Source organism: Calidris pugnax, unplaced genomic scaffold (genome assembly GCF_001431845.1).
Source record: "Calidris pugnax isolate Ruff unplaced genomic scaffold, ASM143184v1 scaffold24, whole genome shotgun sequence".
NCBI lineage: Eukaryota > Metazoa > Chordata > Aves > Charadriiformes > Scolopacidae > Calidris > Calidris pugnax.
In genome coordinates this window covers 11,098,505-11,116,643 of record NW_015090922.1, presented here as the reverse complement: position 1 = coordinate 11,116,643, position 18,139 = coordinate 11,098,505, and the positions used below count along the sequence as shown (strand labels likewise).

The window sequence follows — 18,139 nt, the reverse complement described above, 5'->3', positions numbered from 1 at the left end:
ACATTCAGTAAAGTTGTTTCAGCTCCTTACTGTGAGCTAACGTCTCCACAGCTCACCTCAGCCTTCAGGCAGAAAAAAAATTAAGAGAACTCAAATGTTGTAACTCAGTGCAGAGGGAGAATCAGTTGGAAATACAGTCCTGAGCGTATAATTAGACGTTCTAGATAGATTTTGGAACTTTGAGGATAATCAGAGCTGTTAGAGTTGAGAAGAGTTAAGCCATCACAACTTTAGATATTGCTTGCTTGCTTTTACTTATTTTAACAAATATAGGCTGCCTCTTTAAAGTAAGTTTTACCAATTTACAGACTTTTTAAAAGATACTGTGAACCGCCACAGGTATTAGATTCCACAGGAGTTCTTAGTGACAAGCAACTGTAAGGGGCAGCACCCAGAAAGCAACTGGTCTCTTCCCTCACAGACATGTGAAACAGGACAGGTTTTTAGGACAGGTTTACTTTTCTTCACAGACCCTAAGGGAGAATTTATACCCTTTTGTCCTTTTCATCAGCAGTACAGATGCAAGACACTTAGGTATCTGTTTCTTTTTCAGGACGTTTATTTTGTACTCAAAGATTTAACAGCTAAAGAAAACTGAAAATTTTTATCATTTCATTGAGACCAACATTTTCTAAATTAACATGAAAGCTTGATTATTCTGCTCCTGTACTTAACAGTTCATGTACAGTAAATTGAAGGCACTGGAATAACAAGCTTTTTCTGCCACAAAACATTTTCCTTGAAAAGCTTCCATAGTATGAACAGGCTTTGTTGTTTTATATTCGAGGACCAGGCCTTCTCCCGTTTCAGTTGTAATTTGTTTGGTATCCACAGCTTTACCAGCATTGTTAAAATTAGTACTTAGTCTTACAATAGCTTCAGATGGAAGGCTGGGAACTATAGCTTTCAGGTCTATTGTCGATTCCTGCCCAAAATTGAGAACCATCATGAAGACTCTGTCTAACCCGTCCAGTTCCCTCACATACACGAAAACATTGCTGTCGTTCCAGATGTAGCACATCCAGCCCCGCTGAATGGGCAGCTCCTTGTTGCGCAGTGCAGCGAGCTCTCTGTACAAATTCAGGGTTGAGTTGGACCAGGTCATCTGGACCTGCAACAGCATCAACAGGGTCAGTGCTTGGCACTGAATGTAGGCACCGCTACCACCCTCTCACACCCACCTAAGCCTGCTAAAAACACACCTATTAGAATTCCAATTTGACAGTTACCTCTCTTCAAATTTGTAAATTCCACTGAAAAAATGCTTTTTCTCATGCACTTCCTTGGCACTTGTGGGGCAGCAGAGACAGAGGTTATTAGGCAGGAGAGAATTTCCCCAGCACTTACACAGTTTCTTCCTCCCACAGTGTCTGTACAGTTCCATTTATTCAGGAGAAAGCCGCAGCCATTCAAAGCTTGATACTGAACTTTTTTCATTGAGTCTAATCTACTGAAGTTACAGGGTTTGTTTGTGCTTTATTTTCCCTGTCTTTGATTTATATTTTTCTGTCTTCAGCTCTGGTCAGCACTGTAGTTCAGCAAAATCCATTTGATTTTCGGATTCTCAAGCAGGCAGACTGCTCGACTGCCTTGAAAAATGATTTATTTACTTATGTTAGAGGTGGTCTATGTTAAGTTCTTGTTACAAGGCCAGTGCTTTCTATAGTAATAGAAGTGAAAGGATGAGCAGATTTCAATTTAATATTAATATCCTTTTAATAATTTTAAAGAGCAAATCATCTCTACTATAATTGCCTGCTTAAATGAATATAGATGAAGTAGACTCCTTGCTCGTGCAAGGATTTCCTTATCTAATAAAAAGTTAGGATTCAGTGCCTTTTTATTTTCCTCCATTGAGTTTGTTCTTACTAGCAGCGTTACCAATTCCCACTAGTCCCAAGTCAGAGCAAAACAGATATATTAAAATAATTTTTAGACCTTTAGAGTCAGTCACACATAGAGATACCTACTTCAACATTCACACTTTGGTAGTCAGAGTTAACTGGTAACCAGCTACTGTTGCCTTCTGTAAAACCAGCATTAACTTTGTCATCCCACTGCATGGGGGATTTCTCTGGAAAGGTCACCTAGAAAATAAAGTGGTGTCAGAGCCATTACCAAGAACTCACTTGTTTTGATCAGTATATTAAAAAGTTATCCCTTGAACAGCATGTTCTCACATCTTCTAAGCTATCACCGTTTCAGGATTGCTTTCTTTGATTTTAAGTTAAATTTTAATAAGGAGGATGTAATCCTGCTCCAAATCTAAAGAGAAAATAAGAATCAAGGCAGTTGCTGAGCTAGAGGAGAATGGATGGTCTCCTGGATACAGCATCACTGGGTAGAATGTGGAATTCCCAAATGACTCTGCTTGAGTTGTCTCCCCTTGCAACAGATGGATGGATAAAGTTTACAAATGACAGCCAGGATATTCTGATAAATACCTAGACAGGCAGTGAGTGAATGTATGAGGTAGTGAGGAGATGCTTTTAAAGTAACAATAAACAACTAGTAAATGCTACTCTGTGTCCTTTTGTAACCTTTTTACCTTAGAGCTCTTCATGCTTACATTTGCAAGGGGTACAGCTTGGACATGATTGTTTGTGTTAGAAAGATAAAATTACTTCCAAGTGCAAAAAATTTTATTGAAAACCAGCTTTTAGCTGATTAAAAAGTGTCAGCATAACAAGTCTGAAGTCCTCACTTTGAAGAATTCAGAAAAATTCTGAAAAAGCTTCTTCATTGTTACTGAAGAGCTTGCCAAAAGATCTGACACTTAAATTTAATGATATAAGAGGGCATAAAATATTTTGCACATACTTTGAGTGTTTGTTTTCCATGAAAACTGTTTTTCATATAAAGGGCACTTTTCAATACAGTCTGTCAGAACAGGAGCTCAGCAAAAGAAATTGTCACTTTGCTTTGTGACATTATAAATAATGGGTTTCTTCTTTTAGCATGTTCTGAAAAGCAGGGGGAAAAAAATCCAAAGTTTTCAACACTGGTAACACTCCCTTTCATCTTTCCCTCTTTCAGCTTCTCCTGAAGTGTTTCAAATGCTGAGGCTAGAAACTATACACTGAGAAAGGACTGTCTTTTTAAGACACCCCCATTAATCAGGGATTCTTCCTCTACAGACTGAAGGAAGAGTGGTTTTGCGTTGTGAGAGAGCCGTGAGCCACAGTAGCCACTAAAAGAGAATAAACCCTGAGGAGCCAAGGGCAGGCCACTTCCCTGCAGAGTATCATTCTGTCAGCAGTAATCAGCAGCAGGAAGAAAATGCTAGAGGTAATTTGACCAAGGTGTTTCCTTCTAAAAATCAGGGAATCATTTCCTCAGATCTGAATCAGACAAACCTGGCAATGATCATCTGCTTCTTCAAGTACCTCTCTCCCATTGGTACAAAGACAGCCAACACCGTTGGTAACATCATCAGAGGCTGTCACTTTCCTAACAGAGGCTTTCCATGGTGAAAACAGCCTCTGTCATAGGACCACGTTCTTGTGGTACTTAAGAGTGGTCAGAAGAGGCAGAGTTGAGCTGTTCCCTTTTAGGCATGACCTGTTCCAGTCATGCCCATACGTCTTAGACAATGAGACATACCAGAAGTCAAGTTTGATCATAGAACAGACAAGAAGTTACAGGGGCTGAACATGAAAACTTTAAAGTTCGTGGGTCAGCAGAGCACGAAAGGCACAGACACTTCATTTTTATCCCCTAACCTTGAATAAACTCATTTCTGAAGAGTTCTGTAATCTAAGACACACAACCATCCCATCATGTGTTACTTGTAGCTAGGCACCTGGTTCCCAAGCCCAGGTACCTAAATCCTTTATAGAAAGGGATCTAAAAGACAAACTTATAAAAACTTTATGTGACAAACAAAAGCCACTTCTCTTTGCCACCCAGGCAGTGCTAAGCAGGGGCTGGTCAGCACACCCAACCCGTTCTGGAGACCCCTTCTTCAGAGGTTGGGCACATTGTAAAGGGCTGTGGCTCAGAGGGGTGCCTTTGCACAGTCAGAGCAAAGCAGCCTGTGGGAAACAGTGACTGTAGCGATAGCCTCTCCATGAACTCTGATTTCATTTAAATAGCAGCCAGGAAATAATGGACTTGGACTTTGACAGAGCAATTAGGGTATTTTGGTGGAAGGAAAGAGATACCAACTCAATTTCTGTTGTCTCAGGTGACTGCAACACACCTCTCCTGACCAGGAGCCCAGGCCCAGTGTTGGCACTCGCTGCCCTTTCTGCTGAAGCAAAGCAAAACTGCAGCAAACCAGGCAAGACTGCTCTGGCAGAGGACAATCAGAGGTCATGACTGCAGTCCAGCAAGTCAGACACGCCTCAAGGTCCTGGTCTCTGGCCTGGCCTTTTCTGCGTGCTGTCCAATGGTTTTGCCACTTGGAACACTCAAAACCATCTAAACAGAAAGGCTGGGTTTGGTTAACTAAAAAGAAGCTCTTGTATTTTTGAAACAACAATGGGATTAGAGTTTATAATGTTCTTCACTTACATTTTCTGATGCAATGTTCTCCATGCCTATTTCTTCACCATAGTAAGTTACAGGAGTACCAGGGAGGGTTAAAAGCAGCATGTTTATAACATTGACGTACTCCTTCCCAATCCGAGATGAAATCCGAGCAGCATTAGGGCTTCCAACCTGAAGAAAACATCCTTCCGTTAAACACATATTATAAAATGCCATGCATTTGTGAAATTAACTAATTTAATAAGGTAGTAAATTGGGTTTTTTTCTTTTTCTTTTCCCTTCAGTAAGTTGGGTTTTTTTCTTTTTCTTTTCCCTTCTAGGCCTTTGAAGGCAATTATCTTTATCTTGGTGCCAGTACAAACTTCTGACCCAAATCATTTAGTGCACAGAAGCCCTGCCGGCAGCACATGAAGCAGAAGTGAGGAGAGATGATAAACAACAACTCTCCACCATTACAGTTCCCTCAGATTTCTGCCAGTTTATCTGCTGTGGGAGGGTGGTTTGAAAAGATCTCTTGCACACCGCAAACATGGTTCCTAGGAAAGACCAGCAAGGTTTTAAATTAACTGTCCTCAGCCCTGTTCTTCCCAGGCCCTGGGTGGTTTCCAGAGTCCATTGCACTGAGTCAGTTTACGGCCAAAGATAATGGCACCAATCCCCTCCTCACTGGTGGTTTAAGCCAATGCCCCATATTATATTGAAGACACCAAGGGAGAGGCGGGATCATAAATTCCTTTCTGTCACCCTTGTACAGAGGCTGTAACTGCTGTCAAAGAGCAGGAGAGCCAGCAGGATGGCCAGTGCCCACGACTGTGACTACACCAGCTGAGAGTTTCACATGGGTATCTACAATAGCCCAGCCGTGGGCTCAGGCTGCTGCTGATCCCACCAAAATCAGTGTTTGGGAGGGGGGAGAGGTTTCTGTCACCTATAGGAACATACCCCTCCCGTAAGAATCAGACTAGAGCTCTTACCACCCAGTTTGGCCATTTTCCTGCAGGCATGTTTTTCATCCACAAGTTGACAGCTTCAAAAATACTGTTGCCCGATAGATTTTGCATATTAATTAGGTTGAAATTGAAGGGAAAATCTGCTTCTTGGATAAAAGTTGTTCCATAATACATCATTGTTTCTTCAATGTCTTCCTTTTCATCACCATCAGAACCCATAAATCTACAAAGAAGTACACAAATACATTTTTTGGCTCATTCTTTGTTTGCTCAGAGCAGAAGGAAGCGAGGAATGGTATTGGACATACACATAGAACAACACAGCATTAAGAATTACGCTCGCTTCCCTCCTCCCCATCAAAAAAGATTATCATGGAGAAACAATATTTAGTCAAGTAGACAAGGAGACATATTTATTGGAAATTTCAGGAGAAAAATCTACAAGAGTAAAAGCAAGGCTGTAAGTATCTGACTGAAGTCTGAATCCACATCCAGCAGTTTCCATGCTTTCCTCTACAGAAAGGGACCCGGGGGTTCCCCAAGTTGAAGATGAGCCAGCGATGTGCACTTGCAGCAAAGGCAGCTAATGGTACCCTGGGCTGCCTTGAGAGGAGCGTTACCAGCTGGACAAGGGAGGTGATCCTTCCCCTCTGCTCTGCACTGGTGAGGCCACACCTGGAATGTGGTGTCCAGTTCTGAGCTCCCCAGTATGAAAGAGACACATACTGGAGAGAGTCCAGCAAAGAGCCACTAAGACCATTAAAGGACTGGAGCATCTCTCCTATGAGGAAAGGCTGAGAGAGCTGGGACTGTTCAAGCCTGGAGAAGAAAAGTCTCAGGGGGATCTCATCAATGTTTGTAAATATGTGAAGGGAGAGTGTAAAGACGACCAGAAGCAATGGAAACTGAAATATAGGAGGTTCCTTACCAAACTCATCCATTTTGTGATTTTAACAGTCTCTGACTGTGTACAAGATGAACTGCACTATTAATACTATACAATAAATCAGCCACAGGGCTGACTAATTACAGTGCCCCTGTGATCTGAATGGTCACCCATTCTTGTTAATTTTGTACAGTCTGTAGATACAGCAGAGATACTGAGGCCAATTTATTTCCTTCCCTTCTGTGGAAGAGACAGTAGAGCCTATTTACGTTTAAGGAAGAAAACTTCTTATAGCATATTATGTTATTAAAAAACATTTTATTGCTTACAAGAAGGTGACAATAGAGGAAAAAAAAAATTGCTAGCTGTAATAATAATTACCTGTATCGGCCAGGTTCACTGCTGAACTGATTCATGGTTTGGCGGAAGCTACGGATGATATCATGCATACCAACCTGTGTGGTCGTGTAGTCATGGTACAGCTGGGAATAGGCTGTGATACTTTCCTTAAAAAAGAATACAATATTTCCCATTAGTTGACCAGTATTTTAGATTTTAGAAGTCTCCAAATTCCTCCTGTCCTTTCCTGAGACAATGCACCAGTCCAGATACATTTTAACTGAAACATGTTTAGCACACCAACGCTACCGGTGCAGATCTGACCTGCACTTGGGGAACTCTGAAGGTATGACTGCAAAAGGATGATTATTTTGGATCCCATCTTTCAAGAGGGAGACTCCACCCACAGCACTAACCAACCAAGCCCCTCCGGAGCCACGAGCTCAGCAGGTGCTGTGCCCACACACCAGGCTGGAAAGACGGACAAGATTATTGTCCTAACTTACTAAGGCAATGATGCTTGTGGAGCCGACCAGTTTTATGAAATCCCCAACCCTGCAGCGGAACACCATCTTAGTCCTGACACTATCTGGGGATGTCCCCCCAGTTCACTGCCTCAGCAAAAGCAACCAGCATAAATAACGGGGTGCGTGGTTCGGAATGTGTCTGGCCACTCCTCACTGTGAGGTTCTGCCAACACGAGGGGGTTTGTTCTACTCAAATTCCTACTAGTAACGTAGGAGAAATACGTGCTAGTGACTGCCACAGGATCCCAAGCGAGCCAGAGCTCTGAGCTTGCCTCTTGCAGCAGGCTCCCCAAAGGCAACCAATCAACTATGAAAATCACAAGACTGGTCTTTTTAAAACATAAATTGAAAAGCAAATAATTTTAAAGAAATAGCAAAGCAACTACATCAGAACATAAATATGAAGGGTCTATGGACAACTCTCCATCCACCCACAGTGCTCCTGTACATGCTCCTTCTGCAGAGCTCCAAGGAGCCACATGTCTTCCACCTGGACACGACTGACTCAGTCCTCCTAAAGCCACAATTAAGACCCAAAAGAGTAGAAACACACACTCTGACCCCAGTGGGAAATCCAGGATAAAAGCAAAGACAGAAAATATACATTACTGGATTCTGGGACTTGTTCACTTGAGGCTCATTCCGTAGGTGCGTTGCTTCTAAAAGAAATTTAACAGCGCTGAAACTGAATCCATCGATTCCTTTGCCGAGCCAAAATTTAATAATATCCTAGACAAAGGTAAGAGTTGAGAATGCCAAGTAAGCCATCCCATTCAAAATAGTACATACTGAAAAAGAAAATTAAACCTGTTAGTAGCTACTAAAATACGTAACAATCTAGTTTTTAATTTGTACTTCAAACTTTACTAGAAGTTAAAGTGAATCGTGTCAATCTAAGATCAAACTAAGATCTAAATAAAGCCTGTCTTATTATTTCATCCAGTATAAAAGATGACGACGACTGCTTGGTAACTTCTCCCACAGTTCATGCAACCAAGGCCAGGGCAGACCTCACTAAAAGCTGTTTCTCATCTCATCCATCAAAACAATTAGGCTTGTGCTAAGCACTGTTGTTGGTGAACACCCGTCATGGCTCCACACAATTAGAGCACATTGATTCAAAGAGTATGTTGTTCTGCACAGACCTTGTGCCACCAATTTTCTTTTTATACAATAGAGCTCTTAAAACATTTGTTCAAAACTTAAAGGGGGCTTATAAGAAAGATGGGGACAAACCTTCTAGCAGGGCCTGTTGTGAGAGAGCAAGGGGTAATGGTTTTAAACTAAAGAGAAGGAAGATTTAGGCAAGATACAAGGAAGACATTTTTTATGAGGGTGGTAAAACATTGGCACAGGTTGCCCAAAGAGGTGGTAGATGCCCCATCCCTGGAAACATTCAAGGTCAGGCTGGAGGTGGCTCTGAGCAACCTGATCTAGTCGAAGATGTCTCTGCTCATTGCAGGGGGGTTGGACTAGGTGACCTTTAAAGGTCCCTTCCAATCCAAACTATTCCACGATTCTCTCTTATTTGACAGATGGGAAATTTTTTATTTTATTTTGAAGCTTATTTGTTGATTTACAGGAATGTGAAAAACTGTTATCCAAGTTAACTGCTATTGATTTGCAATTTCAAGTTCAGAGGTTAGTCACTATTAGTAAAGTTATAGTCTATTTCAGTAGCTATTACAGTACTATAGTTTAAACTGCTCTAGTTTTAACAAACAACTCTGTAGCTCAGTCCCTTTTGAGTGGTTTCTCCAGATGTTCTTTTAGACCATATACTTTTCTTCACCTGAGGACAAAAACTCCCTCCCCACCAGCCCCCAAAAACAGCTAATGAATTGCCCTTTCTTAAATGTATGTGCACGTACCTAAATAGTGGAGTAGTCCACACTCAAGCTTTACAGATTTTTGTTTGGCAAATAAAGACTCCACCTCAGTGAGTTGTGCTTTCTTGTAGAGCCATTCTGAAAGCATCAGCCCTCAATATGGTGTCTGTCCAACACTGAATCCACCAAAATTTCATTCATGCTTATGCATGTGCTCATCGCAAAAGCAAATACCAAGCATTCACGTGGTGCTCACTGAGACTGATCTACTTTGAGCGAGAAAGCTACAACACACTGGCTGCTGCATTTTGTTGCTTTTGCGTGCCCTGTGGCTAAACCAAAGACTTGAGTTTCACTGGAAGAGTCCATTTGCCTCCTGCTCAGTTCTCCTAACTTTCTGAAGTGCAATGCCAGGAAAAGTGCAAGAGGAAAGATGTGTCATTAACAGAAGTACCAAGGTGTAGAGAAGTTACTGGTGGAGTCTTTCAAACATGAGTCTCAAGACCAGTCTCATTTCATGCTTTAGTTAATGAGTATGACCAGAACTGTTTTGTTTCTTCATGCAGATGCAGTACCCGTGGTGAAGGGAGGGTCCCCAGAGAGACAGTGAGACCATCACAGTAGAACTTGGCAGCCGTGAAGACTACCACCAAAGAAATGCACCGGAATTCAACAGTAGAAAGCAGCAATCACGTAAGTACTAAATCAAAACACTTGAGGTAGCTGTACTACCTGATGGGGTATAACTTAAGGGGGGGTGGGGAGGATGGGGAAAGAAAAAATCAGCAGTTGTCAGATTCCCCACATTCAGGCTCACTTCCCCATTTTTTAATTAATTTTACATTGTCTGCTGGGAGACATGATGCAGACGAACATGAGGTTTCATCAGATCTCCACGTTGCCTGGTGAAGCACTCTTGCTGTGATGAGTTTCTATCAGTCTCTCTCCCCTCTAAAGTCACCAGAGATGCGGACAGATCAAACCTCACTGTCTCCCCTGCATCCACAGGCCCAGGCATTCCTTGTAATTCAAGTCAGCAATGCCTCACTTGCTTCAAAATGCAAACATCTCCTTGCTAAAACAAGGTGCCATTCCCACATTTGTCTGGCTAATTAGCAGCTCCTTGTATCAACAGAGATAAAAACCTCTTCTCCACTTGGGTGATTCAGCTGCATCTGCACAGGCCTCTTTACCATCAGTTTCAATCCCTCAATTAATTGTTGTCCTTGATACAAACGTGCTAAGTGCCTTCATCCTTGGCTCTTGATGGGGACTAGAGTTGAAAGCAGTTAACTGCTCCCAGACAGCAGTCATGTTGGATTATTTGACTGCTAGCACCAATGTCAAAGACAGTAACAGCAATCTTAGGGCACAGAGGGACAAGTAGCTGTGCCACTGTACAAGATTCTGCCCGGACATCTCTTCTGTTCAATTTAATTCTGACCATTTGCGTTTGAGAAAAACCTCAGGCTGGAAGTGCTGTGAGGAGCCATGTAGTCATGTTAGCAGCAGCTAAACAAAGGGATGGCGGGTCTCTCGCTTCCAGGAAGACTGGGAAAGCCTACCCCATTGAATCGAGCTTAACAAAAGCCAAAGGGAGATGTTGTCAGAGCTGAAAAACAAATAAGCATAACCAAGGGTGGGAAAAGCTATTTCAGCTGAAGGACAGGTTCGGTTCACAGAGAGCTTAGTATGAAGAGTTTGCAAATAAGGTTCTGGTTGAGAAGTAGAGGGCTCCTGAAGCATCAAAGCAAAGAGATTTTAAGATAGCCTTTAGTGGGAAGAAAGCAAAAGGGAGGTCCTTAAGAAGTGCAACAGCCTGTTCCAAAAACCCATCAAGATCTTGCCAGGCACTTGTGAGAGCAGAGGACTTAAACCAGCAAAAAAAAAAAAAAAAGCAACTGTGGTACCTTCTTAAAATCCAGAGGACTGCAACTGCTCCCACTGCCAGTACTTCCACTCAAGGACAATTTTATTTTGATTTTTTTTTAGTTGCTTGTTTGCTTTTACATTAAAAAGACTTGAACAAAGTAGCTCTGATACTAGAACTATTCCAAGATGAAGCCTGAATTTTGCTTATAAATATAGTGTTTGTCTAGACCCCTTTTTGTTTCAATAGTTTACACAAGCTGCAGTCCTTGAATTACTTCCAACAGACTGTAAATTGCGTACCACAAAATAATCCAAGAAATTAAGAGGAGAAATAGGTGCTTTGCTGTTGGCACAGCAGCAGCGGGTTACATACTTACATGGATTTCTTGTTGGACAGCAAGGTTGCGAAAATTTAAGTCTGGCTGTTCTTTCCCAAACTGATGAAAATAGCACTGCTTTCTCACATCATCATACTGCCAGCTGGAATTCCCAAAGACACTCACCTGCTCACGGAAGGGAGGGGGGTAATCAGAACTCTTAATTTAACAAACATTTATTTCTATGCATACGTGGTGCATTACAAGCATATAATAAAGCACAAAATGCCTAATCAATGTACTGAATTTGGGGTGTATTTTGGTACTTAGGTGTTACATTTCTTTCTGCTAGTTGTTCTCCCTTTAATCGTTCTCCTCCATATGTGTTTCTTGTTTAATTTTCATTTTCATTTTTATTTATTTTTTTTAAGTAAACTTTCACGAGGAATTATTCAGAATATTGTGGAAAACATGGGTGGGAACAGTTCTTTTGGAATTGTTTTTCTTAAAGCTTATTAAAAATAGCTGTAGTTAACATAGTGCCTTCTTGAAATCTGGTATTGTCCCTTTGAAGCACAAACAACAGTCAGCATGTTAAAACATTAACTTAATCATCTCTGTAATAAAAGATACCAAAAAGCTAAAATAGCTCTTAAGACTATCAGTTTAAAAAAATAAAAATTACACTATCTGGTCCAAAAATATTAATTCCACCTCGAGATTCTAGAATATACAAGTTGCTAGTCATGCACCTACCAGTTAAAATTTTAAATAAATATATTTGAAACAGGCGACCCAGTTTCTGGCCTGATTCCCTTCCAGAAAAAGAAAAAAAACCACAACAGAACCAAGAACAGGCTCTTTTGTTTCCCTCCCAACCAGCTATGATTTCCGAGGAGCTGAGATGAAGACACAGAGGGGGCACGTGTGACCACCTCGTGCACAACTGTCCCTTTTATTTTTGCTTGTTTAATGACTGAAGAGTTAATTCTGAGGGAAAGAAACAAAAAGTAATTTTTAAATTCTGTTTGAAGTAGGAACCCCTCCACCCTGAGCTGCTTTAAATCCTGGTCTGCACTAGCTCATTGAGTAACATCGGTTTGTACCTGCGAACAGTCATTTATAGCCCAGTGTCCATTGGCACAGCTGTATTACAGCTGGGTTTGCCATGTGGCAACCTGCGTCCCTCTCGGGACCTGCAGGTGTCCCATCCCGTGTTTACCCAGTTGTTTGGAGGGGTGATGGACCCAGCAGCCTGGGGACAGTCCTGCCAGATGTAGTAGTCCGTGTACTTCCCAGTCCGATTGCGACTCAGCTGAAACCATCGGTGTTTGTCACTTGTGTGGTTGGGTATTAAATCCATTATCACCTTTAACCCTTAAGAAAAAAAAATCAAACCATTAAATTCAGTCTTTTAAATTCAAAGCTCACGTTTTTTCTTAGCGCAACATCAGAATCCTTTGGGCTTCCTCCTTCCTGGGGCTCTGGCAAAAGAGAAAGGCTCCTGCTGGAAGGGTTTAGGCTCAAGGGACTGGTGAGCACGGTTCATAGAATCATAGAATTGTCCAGGCCAGAAGGGACCTCCAAAGGTCATCTAGTCCGACCTCCCCACAGTCAGCAGGGACACCCCCAACTAGACCAGGTTGCCAGGGCCTCGTCGAGCCTCTCCTTGAATATCTCCAGAGATGGGGCCTCAACAACCTCCCTGGGAAACCTGTTCCAGTGCTCCACTACCCTCACAGTGAAGAGCCCCCTCCTAATCTCCAATCTAAATCTGTTCCCCTCCAGCTTGAAGCCATTTCCCCTCGTCCTGACACAGGTTCTCCCCAGCCTTCCTGTAGGCTCCCTTCAGGTACTGGAAGGCTGCTATTAGGTCTCCTCGGAGCCTCCTCTTCTTCAGGCTGTCCTGACTTTGAGTCAGGACAGCCCCGCTGGCTGCTGATACGGCAACACACAAGCACCAACAAGAAGCCCCAGACAACTGATGCAGTTACTCTAATGTGAGTCTGCAAGCAGCTGCAACGCATCTTGCTGGTACTGATCCCCCCTGCCCATTGCTGGGGAGACAAACGAGGGGGAAGAAAAATCAGAACAGATTTCTGCTGTTGTGAACCACCTCCACTAACTCTGACTTCAACATCTGCCTCCCACCTCCCAGGTGGGAAAGGCACTTCATCAGTGAACACACATTCTTCCCCGCTCTTCTGAAAGACTTAGACATTTTTAGCAATCTCAAATGTTTTTGGGACCGGCAAACCATTTTCCATTTGGCCCAACAGCTGTAAGGGGAAACATCTAAGCAAACATTCGGTCTAAAGGCATAAACACACCAACCAGAGGTGCAATCACAGGAAGGAAGTGTATGTCCCCTCCCAACCCTGCAATTGTCTTCCTGCTTTCTTCAGAAAGCAGCCAGTAGTCATAAGATTTAAAGTCAGAAACAACTGCATCTCAGCCTTGATCCTGTTGGATTACTGGTGCCCACCTCCATACGGATCGGGGAGCAGAGACAGTATGTCAGCCCTACCACCCTCACACATCCTCATCCCTCTGAGGATGCCTTGCAGAGGATGTACCACAGCCTGACATGGCTCTTGTAGCTCCCCGTGCCTTTGGTCCTGCTCTACCAGGGCAGGAAACTGCAATCACAGAGCTTGCATTGCTGTGGAGTTAATGGACACCCTTCTCTGGCACCTCCATCTGCTTCTGCGCAAGGCCACCATGTGTCACCAATTCTTGGATGCACAAACTGAAAATCTCAGCTCATAACCTGGTGCTACAAGGGACACCTGCATAATATGAACGAAAGTCTTTTTAACAGAGTTACTTTGCTTGGAATGGCAGCTTACCTCTATCGTGTATGGCTGCAAGCAGATTCTCAAAATCACTCATTGACCCAAACATGGGATCAATATCGTAGAAGTCTTCAGCTCCATACCCAAGGTCTTTTAAGGGGGATTTATAGAAAGAGGTGATCCAGATGGTTTTTATATTCAAGTAAGTGATATGGTCCAGTTTTTCTTGGATACCTGTTTCAAAGAAAAGAGCATCTTCTGTTTAGAAAAGACAAAATATTTCTGTTGAAATATGTTTGCTGTGGGCTCTCAGTCACAGATGGTACACAGATCACTTTGATACATAACCATCCTCTCTCTTCACTGATCTCGGGTAGCAGGGTGATCTTGACATTTCTTCAGGGACAGCATGAGATCACAGAATGGAAACCATTCAAAACCACTTTTATAAGGAAGATAAAAGCAGGAATTTAAAAAAAAAAAAACACATCAGATGAAAGCAAATTTCTAGTCTTTATTATAAATTTATTAAATAAAATTGCAGATCTTAACACTCACTTCCAAAACCAAACTGCTATATTTTTTTACAATGCAGCAACAGCATTGCTTTCCCATTTCAAGGAACATTAATCCTCAGACCACCCAATAAGAAGCAGAATTTTGATGCAAAGATCCCAGGTTCTCCTTACCATTGGGAAAAGTCTCTTATCTTTTTTTCTGTAGCTTTTTTTTTTTAGTATCCCTTACTCTGGTCTTCCCTTGTGTTATTGGACAGGGTTGTTTCTGTGGGGTTTTGTTTGTTTGTTTGTTTGTTCATTGGTTTGTTGGGTTTTTCTAAACCCAAATCTCTTCTGTCTTCCAGACATGTTACTACCAGCATGCAACTACAGAGTTTCTTCTCTTCTCTTGCTGGTAAAGTGTATATTATAGCTAGTGCTTCCTGTTTAGAAGTTTACTGTCCATTAGGGAGTTGCACCTTCCTCTTCTGAAACTAAGTCTCAGCCAGGCTACTGGTACGTGGCATTGCCTCTTAGTACCAGGTACCCCTTCTCAATGCACTCGTAAGAGCTCAGAACAACACAGACTATGAATAAAAAGCAGCACATCATCCTCTCCTCTTTCTCAGTTTCATTTTTCTAACTTTTCCTTCCCCACTTGGTGAGGCAGCCAACCTAAGATGACAAAGCGTTCATCACCACCAGCAGTCCTCCTGACTGACCTCAGTTTTTTGGAGATATTTTTACAATGACAGTAGTTGTGCTGCTGCTCGCTCTCAGCCCTACCTCAAAACATCTAACTCCAGGCTTAGATGTAACAACTTGAACAAGAAGCTCCCAGATCTATTAATGAAAATGTGAATTGCCATTAATGATTAGTCAGACAACCTTTATTCCTCTCTCTAGCAGGGTGGCTTTCTCTATCTATATTAAGTATATATGTACACATGTATATACACAATTAGATACACACACAAACTACTTCTAGACAGGTTTGCACATACCAAGAATGGAAGTTCACCCACCTTTCAGATCCCCATTCCCATCCTTGTTGCTGTCCTTGAAGGAACGGGGATAGATCTGATAGATGGGGCTGGCCTGCCACCAGTCCAGGCACTTTGGGGAGAGAGCGATAATCGCAATCGTAGCGCACACGAGTGCGACAGCAGCAATGATTGTGAGCCAGAAGAGAACCTCCCTGGTGACTCTGTACCGGGCTTGGCTGGAGAACTTCAACAAGACTTCCTTCGGCATCCCTGCGTAGGGCTTCAACACCAGCTCCTCCACTGGGTCTGCAACAACAACGCACGTTTTGGGCATTTCTTCTTGGTCACTGGTATCGGTCTCCTTGTCATCAAAAGCCTCATTTTGAACAAATCCGTTGTTCTCCACACCTCCCTTCTCGCTCAGCTCCATAAGCAAGCTCTTTGCTTTCTCCCTGGCTATTACACTGCGTGGGTCTTGGCCTGGAGACTTTAGCCACAGCAAGGAAGCGTACCAGCACACCTCTGATCAGTGAAATGAGAAGCACAGTAATTAGCACCTGGGTTTATAATCAATCCTGACCAACTGGTCAAAGTTCAAAAAGAGCCAAAAAGTGCCTAGCAGGCATCTTCAGCAAGATAACAAAATGCTACAAGAAAGCCCAGTCTATCACTGGTTACATTTACTGCCGCTCTCTCCACTACACCAAACCTCTCTTCCTTTTGGCAGCGAGGGGAAAACGTGGAGATTTTTACCAGTAAGAGAGAGAGTAAATAGGCAGCTTTCCAGACTGGTCATGGTCTCCCCTGCCTAAAGCAGCCTGAACGTTAATGAGTAATTTAAACGTGGACAGAAAGAACAGAGTCCTTGAGAACTTCTGGCCCAAAAGCAACAACGCAAACTAAAAAGAAGAGATACAAAGGCCGGTTGCACTTCATTTCTCACAGCTTAGAAAAACAAAAGCCCCCAAACCAGCTCAGCCCCCACCCCCCCGACTCTGAAGCAGTAACCATGATAAGGCACATACCGATCTCGCAATTCCCAGCGTGTGACAGGCTGCTACACCCAGAGCTGTCCCCAGGCACAGGCACATGCAGGGCCAGAGAGAGAAAGCCACTGCCCACTGTTATAAGAACTTTTTAAAAAAACCCAAAAAACAACAAACAAAATTTGTTTAGAGGTAAGCAACCTCTCCATTCTCTTGCTTTTTCCTCACTTTCTACTACTCTAGCCAGGAAAAAGCATTGCCCAAAGGCTGCCCAAGCCTGCAGAGATTTACACATCTGTGTGCTCCAAAGCCCCAGCTGCCCAAAAGCCACCCAGCCACATCCCCAGGGCAGCCCCTCCAGCCAGTGCCCTCTGCCCAGGTACCAAAGCAAATATAAAGCAATAAACATGAGCCAAGGAGCCACCTTATCACATCTAAAAGCCAACGCCTGCCCATAACCACAGGGTCAGGGTTCTCAGGGAAACTCCCATGGACAACTGCAGTGGAGAAAAGGTTGGGTTTGGACTCAAAGTATTTATTATGTTGGCCTCAAGCCACAAAAGTGGTTTATAAACTAATGACTGAAAAAAATAATCCAGCATGCAATATTGAAATAATTCAAAAATGTGTTACTACTTCAGTAACTGAGGTAAGAGGATGCCTTTTTTGGACAGATTTAATCCTTTTCTTCCCCTTCTGTTGTCCCAAAGCGGGGTTGTTTACCTGGTGTGCGAGATGCCAATATACACAGAGAGTAGAGGTATTAATTTAACTCATTTCTGTACATCACTTCCTCGCAGCAGCAGTTGCAGCGCCTGTAATTCAGTATTGCCAGGAAATTATTTGAAATAATTGCCCTTCTAATGACTCCGCAGCATTAATACCATGGTATCAGTAGGTTGTAAAAGTTTCCAGGCAGGCAGGGTACACGCAGGGCACAAGTTTGTGTTCGGTAGCCAGTCCGACCGCGTCAGTCGGTTGGCTGTGTGCTTCATTCATCTTTTCCATAACACCAGCCCCTTCCCCCGCCTCACCTTTAAATGGCCTCATTTCACTGACTTCATCTCAGGTTAAAACAGCAAACGTGCAAATACAGAAAACTTCTAGATGGCATCACGTACACCTCAAGAGTTGAGTCCCTCTGCCTTGCTTTTTACCCAAACTCAGGCTTTTAAACAAAGCCCGTGGAGAGGGGAAAAAGAAGCAAATCTCAAAAGATGTAGAGACACAGGGACGTGATTATTTTAAGGTTAAAGCAGAACATAAACCATCCTGGAAACAACCAGGTCGCCATCTCGCTGAACGTATAATTTTTACAGCCAGACAGCGGCACAAGGAGGTGCCAGCAGAGCACAGGCACACGGGCTGGACATCTGCACCTTGAACACTAAAAATTCTTCTAGAAAACTCTGTGGGAAAATACAGCCAAGGAGCTTAAAGCAGGTCTGGAGGATAAACGTACCATGGACCCTGCAGAACAAGCCCGAGAACCTGGTACCTCCTCCTGTATGGTTTTCCCTCGTAGACTAAAAATAAAACCACACAGGTATTTTGTTTTTATCCGTCCTCCTCCTCCTCCCCCCGCCCCCACCCTCAACTTGAGTAGTTGCTCGCCTTAAAATTATTTGATAAAGGGAAATCGTCAACTTCATCTTAAGAGAGGC

At 42.9% G+C, this 18,139-nt stretch overlaps 1 protein-coding gene across 1 annotated transcript; it reads right to left on the bottom strand.

The window, feature by feature from the left end:
* Nucleotides 1–555: 555 nt before the first annotated feature.
* SLC3A1 (solute carrier family 3 (amino acid transporter heavy chain), member 1) lies at nt 556–16,420 on the bottom strand. Its single transcript, XM_014951052.1, has 10 exons — nt 15,529–16,420; nt 14,061–14,240; nt 12,434–12,588; nt 11,272–11,397; nt 7,803–7,922; nt 6,709–6,833; nt 5,466–5,664; nt 4,516–4,662; nt 1,971–2,087; nt 556–1,111 (listed from the first exon to the last, which is right to left on the bottom strand). The coding sequence occupies exons 1-10, from the start codon at nt 15,917–15,919 to the stop codon at nt 671–673; spliced, it is 2,001 nt and encodes a 666-aa protein (XP_014806538.1). The 5' UTR covers nt 15,920–16,420; the 3' UTR covers nt 556–670.
* Nucleotides 16,421–18,139: the final 1,719 nt, after the last annotated feature.